This window comes from Chrysemys picta, chromosome 1 (assembly GCF_011386835.1).
Source record: "Chrysemys picta bellii isolate R12L10 chromosome 1, ASM1138683v2, whole genome shotgun sequence".
NCBI lineage: Eukaryota > Metazoa > Chordata > Testudines > Emydidae > Chrysemys > Chrysemys picta.
The window spans coordinates 301,204,191-301,221,033 of record NC_088791.1 but is presented as its reverse complement, the minus strand read 5'-3'; the positions used below and the strand labels follow the sequence as shown (position 1 = coordinate 301,221,033).

The window sequence follows — 16,843 nt, the reverse complement described above, 5'->3', positions numbered from 1 at the left end:
TCACTTTATTTACTAACTAATTACAATGCAGTTTCTTAATGCAGTGTAGCATTTGATCAAAGGAGCTTAAAGCAACTGAAATAAACTTACTTCTGCTTGACGATGTGGTCTTTGTCTTTAAGGATACATCTACACAGCCTGGGGCAGCGAGCCTCTGAGCCCAGGGTGACAGACTCAGGTTCACAGGGCTTGTGCTACCACACTACAAATAGCTTGTAGATGTCGTGGCTCAGGCTCTGAAGTCTAGAGAGGGAAGCGCGTTTCAGAGCCCAAGTTCTAGCACAAGCTGCAACTTAAAAACAATCTACACAGCTATATTTAGTGGGGTAGCATGAGCCCAAGTCTGTTGGCTTTGCACTGGCTTAGCAGACATACCCTAAAAGGGACAGCATATCTTTTTCATGGCCAGATTCAAAGAACACATCCAGCTTTCCAACAACAAACTTTGTATTGGCATTTATGATACAGAAGTCAAATATTTATATTCAATTGAGTTCTAAGAACTCTATAGTTATCTTCATCTTTTCTGAAACGCATGTAACCTCCAGAAATAAGAGATTCTACAATTAGAATGGTGTTGACAGTTCTCTGAATGATGCACAAGCTGGAAAAGAAGCCAACACACTCATCGTATTGGCTTTACAGTGGTAACAGGAGAAGTTAGAGCTAGGACGCAGAATACACAAAGGGAGCACAGTCAACTAAAAAGGTAACTATGGTCAGAAATGTATCACCACACTAGAACCTTTTTAAAAGAAAACAAATAGATCAAATAATAGGATCAAGCTAAAGCACAAAGAAGCCTTACTTGGTGCAATAGTTGCATGTGGCCGGCATGGTGGGATGGGGTATGGAACAGGTTTGTGTGGGTTGTACGTTGCTGGAGCCTACGTTAAAAAAAGTGAAAAAGCATTAAGTAATATGTTTCTCCACCGAAAAATTATAGCATTTAAATCAGGGGTTCTCAAACTGAGGGTCGGGATCCCTCAGAGGGTCACAAAGTTATTATATGGGGGGGTCGCGAGCTGTCAGCCTCCACCCCAAACCCCGCTTTGTCTCCAGCATTTATAATAGTGTTAAATATATAAAAAGTGTTTTTAATTTACTGGGGGGGGGGGGGGAGGGAGGTCGCACTCAGAGGCTTGCTATGTGACAGGGGTCACCAGTACAAAAGTTTGAGAACCACCGATTTAGATGCTTAGATACTGTACAGATCATTGTTATTTATCCTGGGAAAGAGAATTTGCTGTATCAAATCACATTGCTGACTCATTATGTTTGCTACCCTGTCTCTAAAGCTGCCAATACTTGAATGCTTCTAAAGAAGGTGAAATACTGTGTTGTAATAACATAGTTGTGTAATATAGCAATAGGAAAGGAAAAAAGGAAAGTCTTTCCTGATCCATGCAGCTTTCATGCCCTGAAGCACTGGATTCTGTTTCCCTTTTCTTAATTTGCACAACCACAAATGTAAACTATGGCCATAAAATTATCCAGTCCTTAAAATAAATAAAATTAAAAATACAGCCACTAGATTGGGAAACACCTGGAAACAGAAGTACTAGTCATACATTTCTACAATACTTCTCAACTCACACTGAAAACGTCAGATTCAGTACTTTGCTGTCCATTTGTTACCAAAAAAAAATTAGTTTTAATCAGAAATTTAGTTGTGTTGCCACAAAATAAATTTCCTCACAACGCACCTTATTTCAGGAGTTGTGTATTAGATTTTGATGTGGAAAAGCCTCACAGATCATGAAGCAAAGCCAGAATGGCTATTAAAACTTCTAGACCAGGTCATGATGGAACTACGGGAACCAGCTTGGCTTTCCTTACTAGCCTAGTTGATATTGTGTCCTAGAATGCATGCATATTGTTTCGAATGGAAGCCCCTGCAGAATTTATTTCTTTATAGTTAATAAAATTATAGAAATACTGGGACACTGCACAGCATTCTTATTACAGTTAAGAAGCTCAAGTAAAGCCATCAATACTTATTGACAAGAAAGTAGAGATGCAGCTTCCTCATACCCTCTTCAAGTCTTTTTATTTTCTAGTGATATGACAGCATTTCATAAGGAAAAAAAAAATCATAGGCTTAAGGCGTACTGGTTTGGATGGTCCAAGTATACGGGCTGCAATTCCCTTCCCTTCATTAGTACATTCTTCAGTCTCCTTTTTGATAGGCGTTCCCTAAGACATAAAAAACATCAGTTATTAAGCATTTTATTTAGAAATAAATAGGAGAAAGCAGAAATAAAGCTTTTCACCTTAGTCTTATTCTGAATAATATTCAAATTCACAGCTATTCTGATAGTCTCAATTAATCTCACATTCCAAAATACAGAACTGTGTTCTTGATTTGTTGCATCACAATTAAGAAAGTTCCAATTAGGCTGCATTATAACACTGCAGAAACATACTAAATAGTCACCGTTTTTGCTACACCTGGAATTCTGCATTCAATTCTGGGGTCCTCACCACCAGAAAGACAAGCTATAAGGAGTTCACAGACAACATTTAAAAATGAACTGAGATTAGTAAATGTATTGCAGAGACCAATCACATATTATGTCAAAAAGTTCATCTACTAATAAGCCTTTTACACCTTTAGTTTCCATGATTCTGTATAGCAAGTTTGTGGTACAAGTTTTTCTATCTATTTCTTGTATAAAAGGAGGTTTTACATAGAACTCTGAAGGAAAGAAATCCAAGTTCTTTTTATTGTTCACTATGAGTGGTTACTGGGCAATATACGTCAAAAGTTATTGCTTTTAATTCCACTCATGCCAAGTTGTCCTCATTTCATTTGAATGAGCAGCAGTTCAGGTATACTATAGTACATCCTAAATCAAAAGCACTTTTGAAGAACTTAAGCAGACTTCACATACTGGGAAAATTCCATTTATCCGGCTTGGTTTCCCCTTGGGATAAGGGTTTCCAGGAATCATGCCACAGGAAGATATCATAGCGTGAGGGGCTTTACAACCTCCTTTGGAAGCCTGCAACATAACCAAAGAAAGTAGCATTAAAACTCTACAAATTCAGATAGTATTGCATTATTTAGTGTCTGAAATTCAGCACTTTTAAAAGGATATGAATTGTGATATTCAGCTTTCATTAATAATGAATGTACCTACATGGAAATCCAGATTCAAAGCTCTCCATAGCTTTGCTTATCCTGTATGTTAGTTCTTCTTTCCATCTACTCCTCCCCTATATGCTCTATCCAGTCCCACCTTGTTTTGATGGCTCCTTTGGGCCCAATTCTGCTCCTACTGAAGTCAATGGCAGTACTCAGAATGACTTTAAAGAAAGTAGGACTGTGACCCTAGTCATCTCTCACATTATCATGGCTTTTTTCCTACACAACCTTTGTGTGAAAAAGTCTTCCTCTTCTCGTACAACCACCAATTATTTGCTCTCCTCCTTCACAGACTCACTTCCTTCAGACTGTCAACCAACAGTTTCCATTAGCTATTAATTATATGGACCCTGATCCTGCAGTGACCATATGGATGGAAATAACACAATATCAGTGAACATCTTCTAATACCTGCTCAAGAATTCTCCTGCATCTTTTCTTCTCTGACATGTTAATCCTGAACAGGTCCTCAATAAGGCGGTAATTCTGAGCATCAACAATGTTGCTACAAAGGAAACGGTTGAACAGTTACTGTCATTTCTTATACCTATCACACACATATGATCAGGAACTAGCAGCTGAAAGCCCATGCAACTGCACAGGCATAGGGGGGACGTGTGTGTAAAAAAGAGAAAATGGCTGAGATGTTAAAAATTGGATGGTAACAGATCACAAAACCCAGTGATGGATCAACCTGGTGATATTCTGAACCAAAAGAGCTCTCGACCATGCTTGTAGCTGCTTCCACGACTTTACATTATCTAGCCAGACATTTTAGGCTTCACAGTGACACACAGAGTGATATTCCTGGAATATTATATACACCTCTACCCCAATATAATGCGACCCGATATAACATGAATTCGGATAAAACGTGGTAAAGCAGCGCTCCGGGGGGGGGAGGGGGGGCGGGGCTGCGCACTCTGGCGCATCAAAGCAAGTTCGACATAACGCGGTTTCACCTATAACGCAGTAAGATTTTTTGGCTCCTGAGGACAGCGTTATATCGGGGTAGAGGTGTACTAATCATTTTTGAATAGTGCATTATTTGTTCAAACAGTTCTCAGTAATATATTATTAATATATATAATTAGTCTGTGCACAAACTATTATTAAACCTGAGTAGTGCTTGATTTCTCCCTCTTACAGGTCAAGAAGTGAATTCAGCCTTACATATGCCACCAATGCTTATGTCTTGAAATAGGGTCTCAATTCTTTGTAAATTAATACAATACACAGGAAAATACAAACTTGAATTTCTGAGTGGCCAAAACAGCCATGTTGAAAGGATGAGTAAAACCTAAGTTTATTGTCATAGTTCACATTAGCAGCTCTCACTCCGACTGATGCACAATTCTTATCACAGCAGCAAGGCTGCAGCTACCAGGCTTGGCACAGGCTCCTGCTCTCCACCATCTGGTGGCCCGGTGACAGATTCCTGCAGGATCAAAAAGAGGCTCTTGGCAGTTACCTCCATGCTGTGGAGTGGTGGTGAAACACTCCAAATGTCACATCAAAATTTAAATAAAGAAATATACCAAACAACTAACATTTCAAAGTGCAGCAGGCATCCCAATACCTGGTGTCACCGTTTTGCCTAATGGTCCTGGTAGCAGCAGCCACACTGCTGTCACAGATGTTCCAGACTAGCAACAGGGAGAGCTAATAGCAAAGAACAACTATGATTATAGTTACTTTCCATACAAATAGATTTCTTGATAGAGGAAAATGTGGTGTAAATGGGATCATCATGGTACTGAACAAAGCTGTTAGCCACACACAAGCACAATGGTGTAAAATAAAAGTGGATCAACTTTAACTTTTTTTCTGTTTTGTTAGTTTGCACCACAGCCATAACATGAACTGAGTATATTTTTTATGGTGTTAGTGTTCTTTGTTTTAACAGCTGTTCATATCAAGAATTGGCATACTAAGAAGTCCGCAAATAGGCTTTAACACTATGAACCACAGTACAAGAGTCCCCAAATATAGATTTATAGGATAGACAGATCCTGGAGCAGTTGTGTTCCATCAATAATCCCAAATGTATGTTTACATGGAAACATTTTAAAAAGTGAATTATTTGCCAATTGTAAATAAATACTTAGGGAGCTTTTAAAATGCAGAAGGCATTGGGTATTGGATAGAGGACAGTGAGCTAATGCCCTATGTAGGAATGGCTTGATATGAATTGTTGGACATGGGTGAGGTCTCATCCCTTGGGAGAGAGGATTAGAATCTGCTGACTGGAAACAGAATGTCTATACTAGATAAGATAAGGGGGGAGGGAGGGGAATACAATTTACAATGGACAAGATAATGCTAGAACATAAAATGAGGTAAAGAGTAGTCCTACATGCATAGTGCATGATGTACAGGGATTGGTTCCTACGACAAGATTAAGCCAATCCCAAAATGTGTGATACAATTGATAGTATATGCAATGTAATGTGTAAAGGCATATAAAGGAAGAGGTTTGCTGTGTAACTTTGGATGTGTCGTATGCCCTATACCGGAGGTTTTCAAACTGGGGGTTGGGACCCCCTCAGAAGATCGTGAGATTATTACATGGGGGGGTCGCGAGCTGTCAGCCTCCACCCCAAACCGCACTTTGCCTCCAGCATTTAAAATGGGTGTTAAATATATAAAAAAGTGTTTTTAATTTATTGGGGGGGGGATTACACTCAGAGGCTATGTGAAAGGGGTCACCAGTACAAAAGTTTGAGAACCACTGCCCTATACCAACCCCCTATGCTTGAGTCCGATCAACTCAGCATAGCTTCGCCATGTGCCAAATAAAGGTATCTGAGTCCGACTGAATTCATGGAGAACCAAGTGGGAGAGGTCTCAGGGAAACCCTAATACACAGTTTTAACCCACCTGGACTACTTTTGGCATAGTTCAGTAAGTGGAAATGAGTTTGATAAGCTCTGCCAAGATTCTAAGTGTACATCTACACTACACACTCCTTATGGAGATACGCTACATGCCCCCCAATAGCATGGGTATAAACAGTAGTGTAGACACTGAAGCATTGCTTAGGTGACTAGAGTAAAGACATCTGAATCCACAGGGTCTGTACCCTACACGGCTCTCTACACATCCAAAGTCTCCTGCTTCTCTTTTCTTGAGCAGGTCCTGCCCGAGGGTGCTCTTGGCCCACCTCTCACCCTGACCCTCTAGAAGTTGTCATCAGGCCCCTGCCTGAGCCCCTCTGGCCATCCCAACAAGCCACTTGAATAGGCTGAATGCCATCCAGCTGGTCTGTCTCTGAACTGCACCCAGAAAACATCTGTACACATGCTTCATACCATCCACTTCCTCGCCCTTGTGTCCTGCCCCGATACCAAGTTCCAGGACCTGCTGACACCTGAGGCGGGTGAGGAACCTCGGTGGGCGAGGAACCTCGGTGGGCCAGCCTATACTCCACTCTGATATCACAGCCTGCTGGGGACATTAGTTGGCAGCTCCTCCATGGAGCCGTAAGTACAGGCATGTATTTGGCATTATTTACGAACGCCCAACACCTGTTCTTTTTGCGGTGAGAGGGAGACACTGGCACACATTTAATGTAGAGTCATCAGGCTGCAGTCCCTCTTCCAGCTCCTCCAAAACCTCTTACTGAGACACTAGCTGCACTTTCCCCCTCACTTGTTTATCCTAGCACATTCTAGTCGCAGCCCCACAAAGTCATGAGACCTCCTCATCAACCTCCTTTTCGTGCTGGCCAAGATGGCCAACCATCAGACCAGGAGGAGGAGGAAAATGGATGGCAGGTGCTCTGCTACTGTGGGACCTATTTCTGGTTCCTTGTCCAATCCCGGGCAGAGTTCCTCTGGGTGGTGTCCACTGACTGCTCAGACACCTTTGAGGAGCAGTGGGCATTGTCAGGGATTCTCTGCTCAGGATCCTCCTCTGGATCCTTGATTTTTAACCTTTAAGCTTCACTCCTGTCTCCTTTTTCCCCGCATTGGTTGTCCTCAGTATTTAATTGTGGCCTGGGTTCAATGGCCCCTTTCCTTCGGTTGAGGGAGCAAGCCTTTGGCTTTGAGTGGGCTTAGGCCTGCCGTCTCCCAGCAACCACAACAGGTACACGCCCAAGAAATGCCTCCCCCCTCTACACTGCTAGTTTTAGGGTTGTAGTGTCCCGCTGCCAGAGTCTTTCCCACAGCAGGAAACGCTCAGGCAGCGGGTAGCCAGTGGGAAAAGGCTTTGGCAGCGGAGAGCTGCTGGGGCATTTCCCTGTTGCTGCCCCGCCTGCCAGAGCCTTTCACTGAAGCCTGTAGCTACACACTGCCCTACATGCTGCTGCCAGTGATTTGCAGTGTAGACATAGCCTAAAAGGCTTTTGAATACATCATTAACTTTGGCACAACAGTCAGTTTTCAATCGGGTAGCAGGGGTATTGCAGTTCAGGACAGATGAACTTAGGAAGTTTGGCAACGCCTAGCTCCATTATTACAAGCTACAGCCATTACTTTTTCCATTCATGAGCACCAAATCATTTTAAAGCAAGTAGGTGTTTTGCCTTAATTGTCCAAAGTGGTTCCTCTGAAACTTTCCTTTGTCTGACATATTCAGACATGAATAAAAACAGTAACATCTCAGTAAGTAAATACAACACATAAAAGAAATACTTACGAAGCTAAGAGTTCTAGAGCAACAAGCTTGTCTTTACTAAAGGTGAAGCAGTTAAGGATATTAACCACTTTTGATGCTGGAACAGCTACCATTTTCTGACAACACAAGTAGGGAAAATAAAAAATAAGACAGGATTCTTATTTTTAGTACAGTATGTAACTTTAAAATCTTCATTATCAGGAATTTCAATAAACAATCATCTTACACTCTCTGAGGAACAGTATTCTTATGTGCTAAGTGCTGAATACATAATAGAGCCCCAATTCTGGCAAATTGTATGCTACTGCAAAATGTTTAAATTAGTCATAATTACCAAGAACTAGATTATTCCCTGGGATATATGGTGCAGAAAGCGTACAATCAAGATACTCCCGATAGACGCAAAGAGTAAGAGAAGCAACACAGCATAATGCCATCATAAGAGAAAGCGGTGAAGAGGAAAGCACACAGATTATAAACTATGCCCATGCGATGGGAATACAGATGTGGTTATGGAAATTAAAAGCAGAGGAAACAGGCAGAGACACTTCAAAGGATTGCTCCATGAAAACATACATGTTGTAAAGCCTTCATTGCCTTTAGTTGTGGTTCAGCCCAAGAAAAGTATCTCAGTAATTCAACAATCTGAAACAGAAAAACCTACAGTTCACCTCTTATATATACACATGTTCCGCTGACAACATTAAATATCTTTGCTGCCACTCTACTCATTGAGCATGGTGGGATTTTGCTAGGCACTGGGCATATATAGGCACTATTTGATCAGGTGTTATTACACAACAGTATCAGCCATTAGCCAGGATGGGCAGGGATGGTGTCCCTAGCCTCAGTTTGCCAGAAGCTGAGAATGGACGACAGGGAATGGATTATTTGATGATTACCTGTTCTGTTCATTCCCTCTGGGGCACCTGGCATTGGCCACTGCCGGAAGACAGGATACCAGGCTAGATGGACCTTTGGTCTGACCCAGTAAAGCCGTTCTTATGTTCTTGTCCAGTGTGTTTTTTTGTTTCATCTAACCCTTAAAATCCCATTGGGTAGCAAGATGGATTTTGGGGTAATTGTTTTAATATTCTTGTTTTTATATACACAAATACCTGACCAAATATCACACATGCTAGAGTATTATAGACTTTTAAAAAAGAAGCCTTAGAGAAGATTATAAACATTTAATTTCAAAAAGAGTAGCATCCAAATTTATACACAAATACATACATATACATACATACACACACACACACACAAAAATCCCATAAAGTTATCTTACTTGGCACCAAAGTAACAATCTTTACTTATAAGCTTAGAAGATAAAGACAGGTTCAAAATATCCCATCATCATCAAGGTCCTGAATTCCATGATAATTAACTACGGATATTTCCCTCCCACATGCAAAGAGCCAAAATCTGATCTCTATTAATTGGTACAATCTGGACCCCATTATTATGTTACTCCAGATTAAAACTGGTGTAACAAAGAATTTGTCACAAATCTCCTAAATTAGTAAAAAGGCAACTAGTGAAATCTGATCTGACTTTGCATAGCAGGAGGAACTGTCTATGTACATGAGTGTATAGATCAAATCCTGAATTTTACATTTTCCATAAATACATAGCAGTATGTAGAATATTACCTGTTCACTAGAGAAGTATCCATGCACATATTCTATAGCTTTTAATTTGTATTCAGTCAACACAGCCTAAAAGACAAAGAAAGGCATTTAGCTGACAAAAAAAAAAAAAAAACACAACAAAAAAAAACAATTAAAAACACACCATCTGCAAGACAAATGTATTCCAGAGAAAAACATATCTAATCTCACAAAAATTTGCATCAATTATACTGAAAGATTTCTATACCACAGAATATTCCTTGAACAATTACGTGAATATTTTCAAGCAGAAGGAGACTTAATATCTCTTTTACTTTGTTAGTTTCTCTATTAAGAAGTTCACCATCTCTCTGTTTAGGTTCAGACTGGAAGAATACCATAATGGTCCTCCCTTTCAAGCTTTAGATACACAGGCTTTAATATTAACTCTCGAAACCAAGAGATGGCAGTTAACTACTTCAAACTGCAGCTTATATATATTCCTATTTAAGGCATTTAGTTGTACATCTTGCTTTAATTACTTTTATGAAGAATCTAGAGCAGCAATCGGCAACCTTTGGCATGCGGCCCGCCAGGGTAAGCACCCTGACAGACTGGGCCAGTTTGTTTACCTGCCGCGACCGCAGGTTCGGCCGATCGCAACTCCCACTGGCCATGGTTCGTCGCTCCATGCCAATGGGGGCTGCGGGAAGCAGTGCGGGCTGAGGGATCTGCTGGCCGACGGTTCCCACCGCCCCCACTGGCCTGGAGCGGCGAACTGCGCCAGGGGGAGCCGCGATCGGCCGAACCTGCGGATGCAGCAGATAAACAAACTGGCCCGGCCCGCCAGAGTGCTTACCATGGCAGACCGCGTGCCAAAGGTTGCCGATCCCTGATCTAGAGCCACTCACTCTGGGCATTTCTTGTGGACAGGCTGCTAGAAATATAAAGGTGATCACTAAAATTATGGTCATGAAAGTTAGCTCTAGAGAATGCTGTGAGCTTGTCAATATTCTCCTGTTACACATGTTTAATACACACTTGTACAAAACATAGGGAAGCAGAGTGGCACAGTGGTTAGGGAACTGGACTGGTACTTAGGAGATTGGTTCTATTCCCCTTTCTGCCACTGACCTAGTGTAAGACCTTGGACAAATCACTTCACCCTTCTGTGCCTCTGTTTGCCCATCTATAAAATGGGGATGATAATTATCTCCTTTATAAGATACTTTGAAATTTGCAGGTGAAAAATCACTACATAAGAGCAGTTATAATAATTAGGTTAGGTCTTGGGGTCATGTATGAGCAAAGGGTGTTCTAACTACTCCAACAGTCCAAAACTAAAAACATATTCAGTGATCATCATTGCATGAGGGTGTCGCAAACCTGAGGTAGACAATCCTGGGGCAAGTTATGCTATCTTTAGGCCCCGCACAAAAACTGCACTAGACTGACCCATTATTTTTATATCAGATGTTTTTTGGTATCATGATATCTGTTAGATGTCTAAGCTTATGGCCCATGGCAAGATTTTCAAAATTAGAGGCAATATTATTTCAGTGCATTCCTACCTAGCAAACATAAGTATTCTGTTGTGAAACTCCACAATCAAGTTGTTAAACCCAGCTTAACCATAACAAAAGTAATCATGCTGGCTTTATCCTCTCTGGAAGTTAAAAGAAAAGGAACCATCTCTTTGTGTACAGTACATAGCCTCCTCCCCCGGCCCACAGTTCAGGCCTCTAGGGACTACAACAATAAGTGCAAATGAACAAGTGCTCTCTCTCTGCACCATACCACTCTAGTATGATCAAGCTATTTACAAAGAAAATTCATCCCTACACAAAGTTGAGGATAAATAACCCCATTCTTACTGAACTCCTTCATTCCTATTCCTCTGCTTCCATTTTAAAAGTTATTTCCAGAAATCAAGACATCATCATTACATGTGGTATGTTTGAAGGAAGTTAAATGGGTAGCAGGCATTAGAATGATACGAGTATCTCTCTCTTTTTTTTTTTTTTCCCCTTTTCTTTTTTTTTTTTAAGATTCTGGGAGATTCTTCTTTACTTATACTATGTCCAAATATCCAAGAAGATCGCATAAAATTTCAAAATATTACACATCTACACATCTGAAAAAATCTTGTTTCAGAATTTTATTCAAATACAGTTCTGAACTTGCTCCCAGAACTTTGTTTTTATTTACAATAGAACCCACTATGTCCTAGGCGCTTTACAAACAGTAAAAAAAGGTCTGTGCTTGAAGGGGTTTAGTCTCAGGACAGAAACAGACTGACAGGGAAAGAGAGGTCAGCAGTCACTGTAAGTAGCACAGCAGAAGTGGTTCTTTCAAGGGGACTTAAATGAGGAGTTTAGAGGCCTTGTTGATGGTCATATGAATAAGGGGCTGTGTGGAAGAAGGTGGGGAAATGGTTGTGTAATAAGACAAATGGGACAACAAGGCTGAGAGCACTAGCAGAGTGGAGATGGGCAACATGAAACTGGACGGAAGAGCAAAGTTACGCAGAAATTTACAGGAGGTGAGGAGACGCTTAAGTTTAATGCAATAGCAGACGGGGGACCAGTGGTGGGATTCAAAGGTAAGAGTTATCGGATCAAATACGTGTGTTCCAGAGATCAGTGATGAGATTCTGAACAAAAAGGTTTGGCTCCAGGGATGGAAAAGAATAGAATGGAACTTGAAGGTTCTGAAAAGGCAGCAGCTGGAGGATTCGGATATGGCCTTAATATGCGAGGGAGCAGAAGTCAAACAGTCACAAGATTATAGGCCTGAGAAATGGCGAGCATGTTGCTGACAGTGATGATGAAGAACTTCTGTTTTGGGCATATTCAATTGGAGATGACAAGACATCCAAGGAGAGAGATATGATTGGAGGGAAGGAGATAGTGGCGAAGCTATATCTACAGGTCATCAGCATAAAGATGATGCCTGGTGTCATGTGAGCCAATGACTAGGATCACTTCTTTAAAAGGACTGAACAGTTTCATAAGGAACAATATATCAGTTTGTGTTTTCAGAGATTGCAGGTAGAGGCTCAGGTTATGTCTATACTACAAATTACTATGAATAACTTACATCGCTCAGCGGTGTGAATAATCCACACCCCTGCCCGATATAAGTTATACCGACCTTAGCACTGGTATGGACAGTGCTATGCCGGCAGGAGAACTTCTCCTGCCTACATAGCTCCTGCCTTTCACGGAGGCAGGAGTTAAGATGACCAGCTTAGAGCGTCTTCACCAGAAGTGCTACAATGGCGCAGTTGCACCACTGTAGCTGCTGTAGTGTAGACATAGCCTCAGACACATAGCACAGTTGCTCAAGTTCTTTTCCAGTTAGGAATAAGTTACTCAAGATGCAGCTCAAGCATTGGACTGTTTCCTTAATTACACCCCAGCACTTGGAAGCCGGCATAATTATGCATGGTCTCAAGTAGCATTCTAAAGCTACAACTCTTTGGGAAAAAGAAAAAAAATAGTGATATTGTTACAGCTTTAGACTAGCAGTAAATGCTGCACATTGGTAACTCCCCTTGAAAACAAAAGAAATTGAAAGGATATATTCAGGGGAAGAATGAAGTGATATTTGTACCAAAATAGGTTGCTGTTCAATTACAGATCACATTTTAAATTATTTATTTGCAGTTTCATAATAAAAGAATACAAGAATTATTTGTCATTGTGGTACAGAGCTGGTCTTAAAATTTTTACACAAGTGATTCTAGTCAGTCAATGGGCCTACTCATCAATAATTTACTAGAAAGGAACTTGGATTGTAGGTACAGTACTTACAAGAAACAGGGGTAACCTTTCCTTCATTCACATGTTCAGAGCTAAGTTGCTAATAGTTTGAGTAACAATAGCATGATAAAACTTGCATTTAAGGTATTTTAAATTAAATCAAAAAGCAGTTGGTATCTCTAAAATATAACTCAGAAAACTGAACTTTATTTAATGGGAGGCTATGTGAAAAATTAATGCTGACAAAAAAAATTACTATTGTTACAAGTAGCATAAGACAACTGAAACACTACAGAAAGCTGAGGTTTCCTTTCATTGGCATGAACCTTTCACATAATGAAAAGCAGAGAGAACATATTTTTAAAATAATAAAATAAAATTGCAAAAATTTACATGTGAATTCAGGGAGACACACAGTATCTGATACTGTACTTTCGATACATTTTTAAAGTTGACTAGATTTCAAGTTCACCCTGAATACGTAGTCTCTCTCTCTCTCTCTCATATACATATATACTACTTAATTACTTCTACCCTGCCTTCAGTACTAGAATCTGAAATCACTTACAAATAATTAGTTAAGACTCACAACATATCTAATGTTGGAATGTGTTAATCCCATTTTACAGATTAGGAAATGGAGGCAAACAAGTTAAGCAACTCTATCATCAGTAGTTAGCTCAGCAGAAAATTCCAGTAGACCATTTCAGGCTAGCGGTTTGTCAGACAAGTGAATGTTTAACCTACTTTTAAAGATTAGAGACCCATGTTTTAATTTAACCAACTAGCAAACTATTTTTAAAATTGCACTTTTTATGAATTTCTTCTTCTACCATTGATCAAAAATATTTGCTGGGGAAGATTTAGCCTCATACTCATAATAAGTATTTAATGTCACTAACACTAGGTAAAATTTGATTTTTCAAAGCATTATATCCTCTAAAAGAATTGTAGTTTCAAGATTAACAAAAAAAAAAAAAAAAATAAAAAAAAATGCCAGTTTAGGCAGGGCCTTTCACTAATGGGATAACAAATTAATTCAATGTATGATTAACTTTTAGGGGTGCTCTTTTAAACATGACACTGGATGTTGCCTTCACTTTAAAAACAACTCAATTCTAAACTGAACACCTACGATGTACAAATCTATATTAAAAAGATAAAGTGTGGGAAATAGATAAAAATAAGATCTTATATTACATATAAGGACAAATACATGTTAGTGTTAGTCAAATTTCACATGGAATAGTAGCAGTATTTAACTTTCCAACTACCTTCTATCCCATGAATTTTTAGCTTAATATAACTTTAAAACATATTCCTTAAATCTGGTCATGGAAGAAAGTGATGCCAATTTAAAATATACCTAAAATAAATGGGTCATTTTGGTGTTCCTTAAATCTTCATCACATCTGGGATGAGAATGCAAGCTATAGAACAGGCTAGTCCACTTAAACAATTTAAAGTTTGCCAGTATCAAACAAAAATGTTTTGATAGAGCATGATCCAGTATAATATTAAAATGCCTGTCATTTAGTCTCAGTTTTCTGAGCAAATGAAAAGCATTCGAAAACTTGTTCATACATGACCAAAAGTCAGGGAGGGATTACACATACTTTTTTTAAAAGCACAAAATGCATAATATAGCATTAATATTGAAACCTTTATAATATGTTGAACTTCCATAAAAACCTTTCATCTAAGAATCTCACAGCACTTTATAGACATGAATGAACTAAGTCCCATAGCATGCCTCGTTCTATGTAAAGACTGAGGAAACCTGAGGTTTCAAGAGACCGAGGGCTTGTCTACACTTACCGGGGGGAGCCACATGTGGCGATCGATGCATCAGCGGTCGATTTAGCGGGTCTAGTGAAGCCCCGCTAAATCGACCGCAGATCGCTCTCCCGTCGATTCCTGTACTCCACCTGAACGAGAAGAGCAAGAGGAGTCGACGGGAGAGCATCTTCTATCGACATAGCGTAGTGTGGACCCCGCAGTAAGTAGATCTAAGTACGTCAACTTCAGCTACATTATTCATGTAGCTGAAGTTTCATAACTTAGATGGATCTCCCCCCGCAGTGTAGACAAGGCCTAAGTAACTAGATAGACACTGCATAGGAACTCTAGAACAGCAAGAAATAGAATGCAGATCTTCTGTCTTTCACTCTCATGCTTTAACTATACAATATATACTACTTACAAGTCCAGAACAAAATAATTTAAAACAGTGATTTTCAACCTGTGGCACTGAGCTCAGGGGTCCGCTGACTATATCTAAGGGGTCCACAAAAGGCTGTCAATATACAACAGTGGTTTTCAACATGTAGTCCACAGACCCCGGAGGTCTGCAGACTAAGATTTCCACCTCCATTTGAAATTTTTAGGGGTCTGCAAATGAAGAAAGGTTGAACCCACTTTTTAAAAATATCTATTATACAGTTATATTTTAACCTTTTATGAATTAGTCAAATTTCAACACAATCTCACAAGATATAATCTCTGCCATGAGGCATGCAGATGGAAACAAATATGCCACACAAGAGTCTCAACTAGACTAAATTTGGTTTACATTCAGCAAAAACTAGTATGTTTTATCAGCATATCCTTCTGCTCTTTGAAGAGCGGGCAATAATTTGACTTTTACTGCCTTCCAGAAGGAACAATTAAGGCAAACTGTGTTTAACCAACTGTACTCCAGCAAGGAGTTTTGCATTTACACAACTAAACATGTAAAAAGATAAATTACCTTTCTAATTTCATCAAGCACGGTCTCAAATGATTTCTTATCCATCTTTACTTGTTCATCCAATGTAGATTTTTATTTAAAGAAAAAATACATCCAGGCAAAACTCTTTACTGCAGAAGCGTCTTTTTTATTGTAGAAGAAAAGCACCGAAAAGCGACACTTTACAGAGATGAAAAAAATCTTTTAAAACAGTCAGTAAGAAAAAGGGTTAGGGCAGGGGATGCGACTCTTTTGGACAGCGGTGCGGATTTCAGTCACGATATAAATGATTGATCCAATGCACGGTTCAGCAGGAGACGGGGATTAACGCTCCTTGCCTGGGAACTGGCACATTAAAGGGGGGAAAGAGTTACATGGTTTTGTGAGGACGGGGAGAGAAAGGGGACGAAGAAGACACAGAGGAGGCGAGGAGCAGGGAGAGAGCGCACCCCAGAAAGGGGGGTGAGAAGTGGGGCCGCGCCTGGCTCAGGTGCCGCCGGGCATACGGGGCGATAGAGCTGTGCAGCTGCCTCAGCCTCTGGCCGCTCCCGTCAGCGCGCGGCCCTCAGGCCCGGCAGCCCCCGGGCTCCCCCGCTGCCCATCGCCTACAAAGCTCCCGGCTCTTTGTTACCAGCAGCAACAAAAGCCACAGCGCTGCCGCGGCTCCGGCACAAAGTAGCCCCGGCTCCGGACCTAGCACAGCCAACCCCCAGCCCGCGCCGCACCGCGCCCCGGGGCCGCCGCCGCCAGTGAACTGTAGAGCGCTCTGCACAAGCAATAACCATCGGCGACGAGGTTCCTCCTCGCCACTGGGGTCCACAATGCCCATGAATCGCACCCCAATGACATCATCAACCAACGTCCATTGTATCTCTCGGAGGACCCCTCATGCGGCAGAAACCCCAACAGTAAGTTGACCGAGTAGAATGCCTGAATCCGGGCGGAATGGTCCCTCTGTTACAGCGATCATAAC

General features: G+C 40.7%; 1 protein-coding gene across 3 annotated transcripts in view; it reads right to left on the bottom strand.

Annotated features, from left to right (window-relative positions):
* The window catches only part of PROSER1 (proline and serine rich 1), a 28,933-nt gene extending 12,220 nt beyond the window's left edge, over positions 1 to 16,713 (bottom strand). For 2 of the 3 annotated variants that reach the window (XM_008177775.4, XM_042845966.2), the window contains exons 1-8: positions 15,892 to 16,713; positions 9,421 to 9,486; positions 8,345 to 8,413; positions 7,790 to 7,884; positions 3,560 to 3,653; positions 2,895 to 3,005; positions 2,113 to 2,196; positions 809 to 887 (exon numbers count right to left, since the gene is read on the bottom strand). In XM_008177775.4, the coding sequence (XP_008175997.2) occupies positions 809 to 887; positions 2,113 to 2,196; positions 2,895 to 3,005; positions 3,560 to 3,653; positions 7,790 to 7,884; positions 8,345 to 8,413; positions 9,421 to 9,486; positions 15,892 to 15,936 (643 nt within the window). In that variant the 5' untranslated portion in view covers positions 15,937 to 16,713. The remainder of the gene's footprint in view (positions 1 to 808; positions 888 to 2,112; positions 2,197 to 2,894; positions 3,006 to 3,559; positions 3,654 to 7,789; positions 7,885 to 8,344; positions 8,414 to 9,420; positions 9,487 to 15,891) is intronic. The other variant, XM_065581279.1, reaches the window with a different exon arrangement.
* Between the last annotated feature and the right edge of the window lie 130 nt (positions 16,714 to 16,843).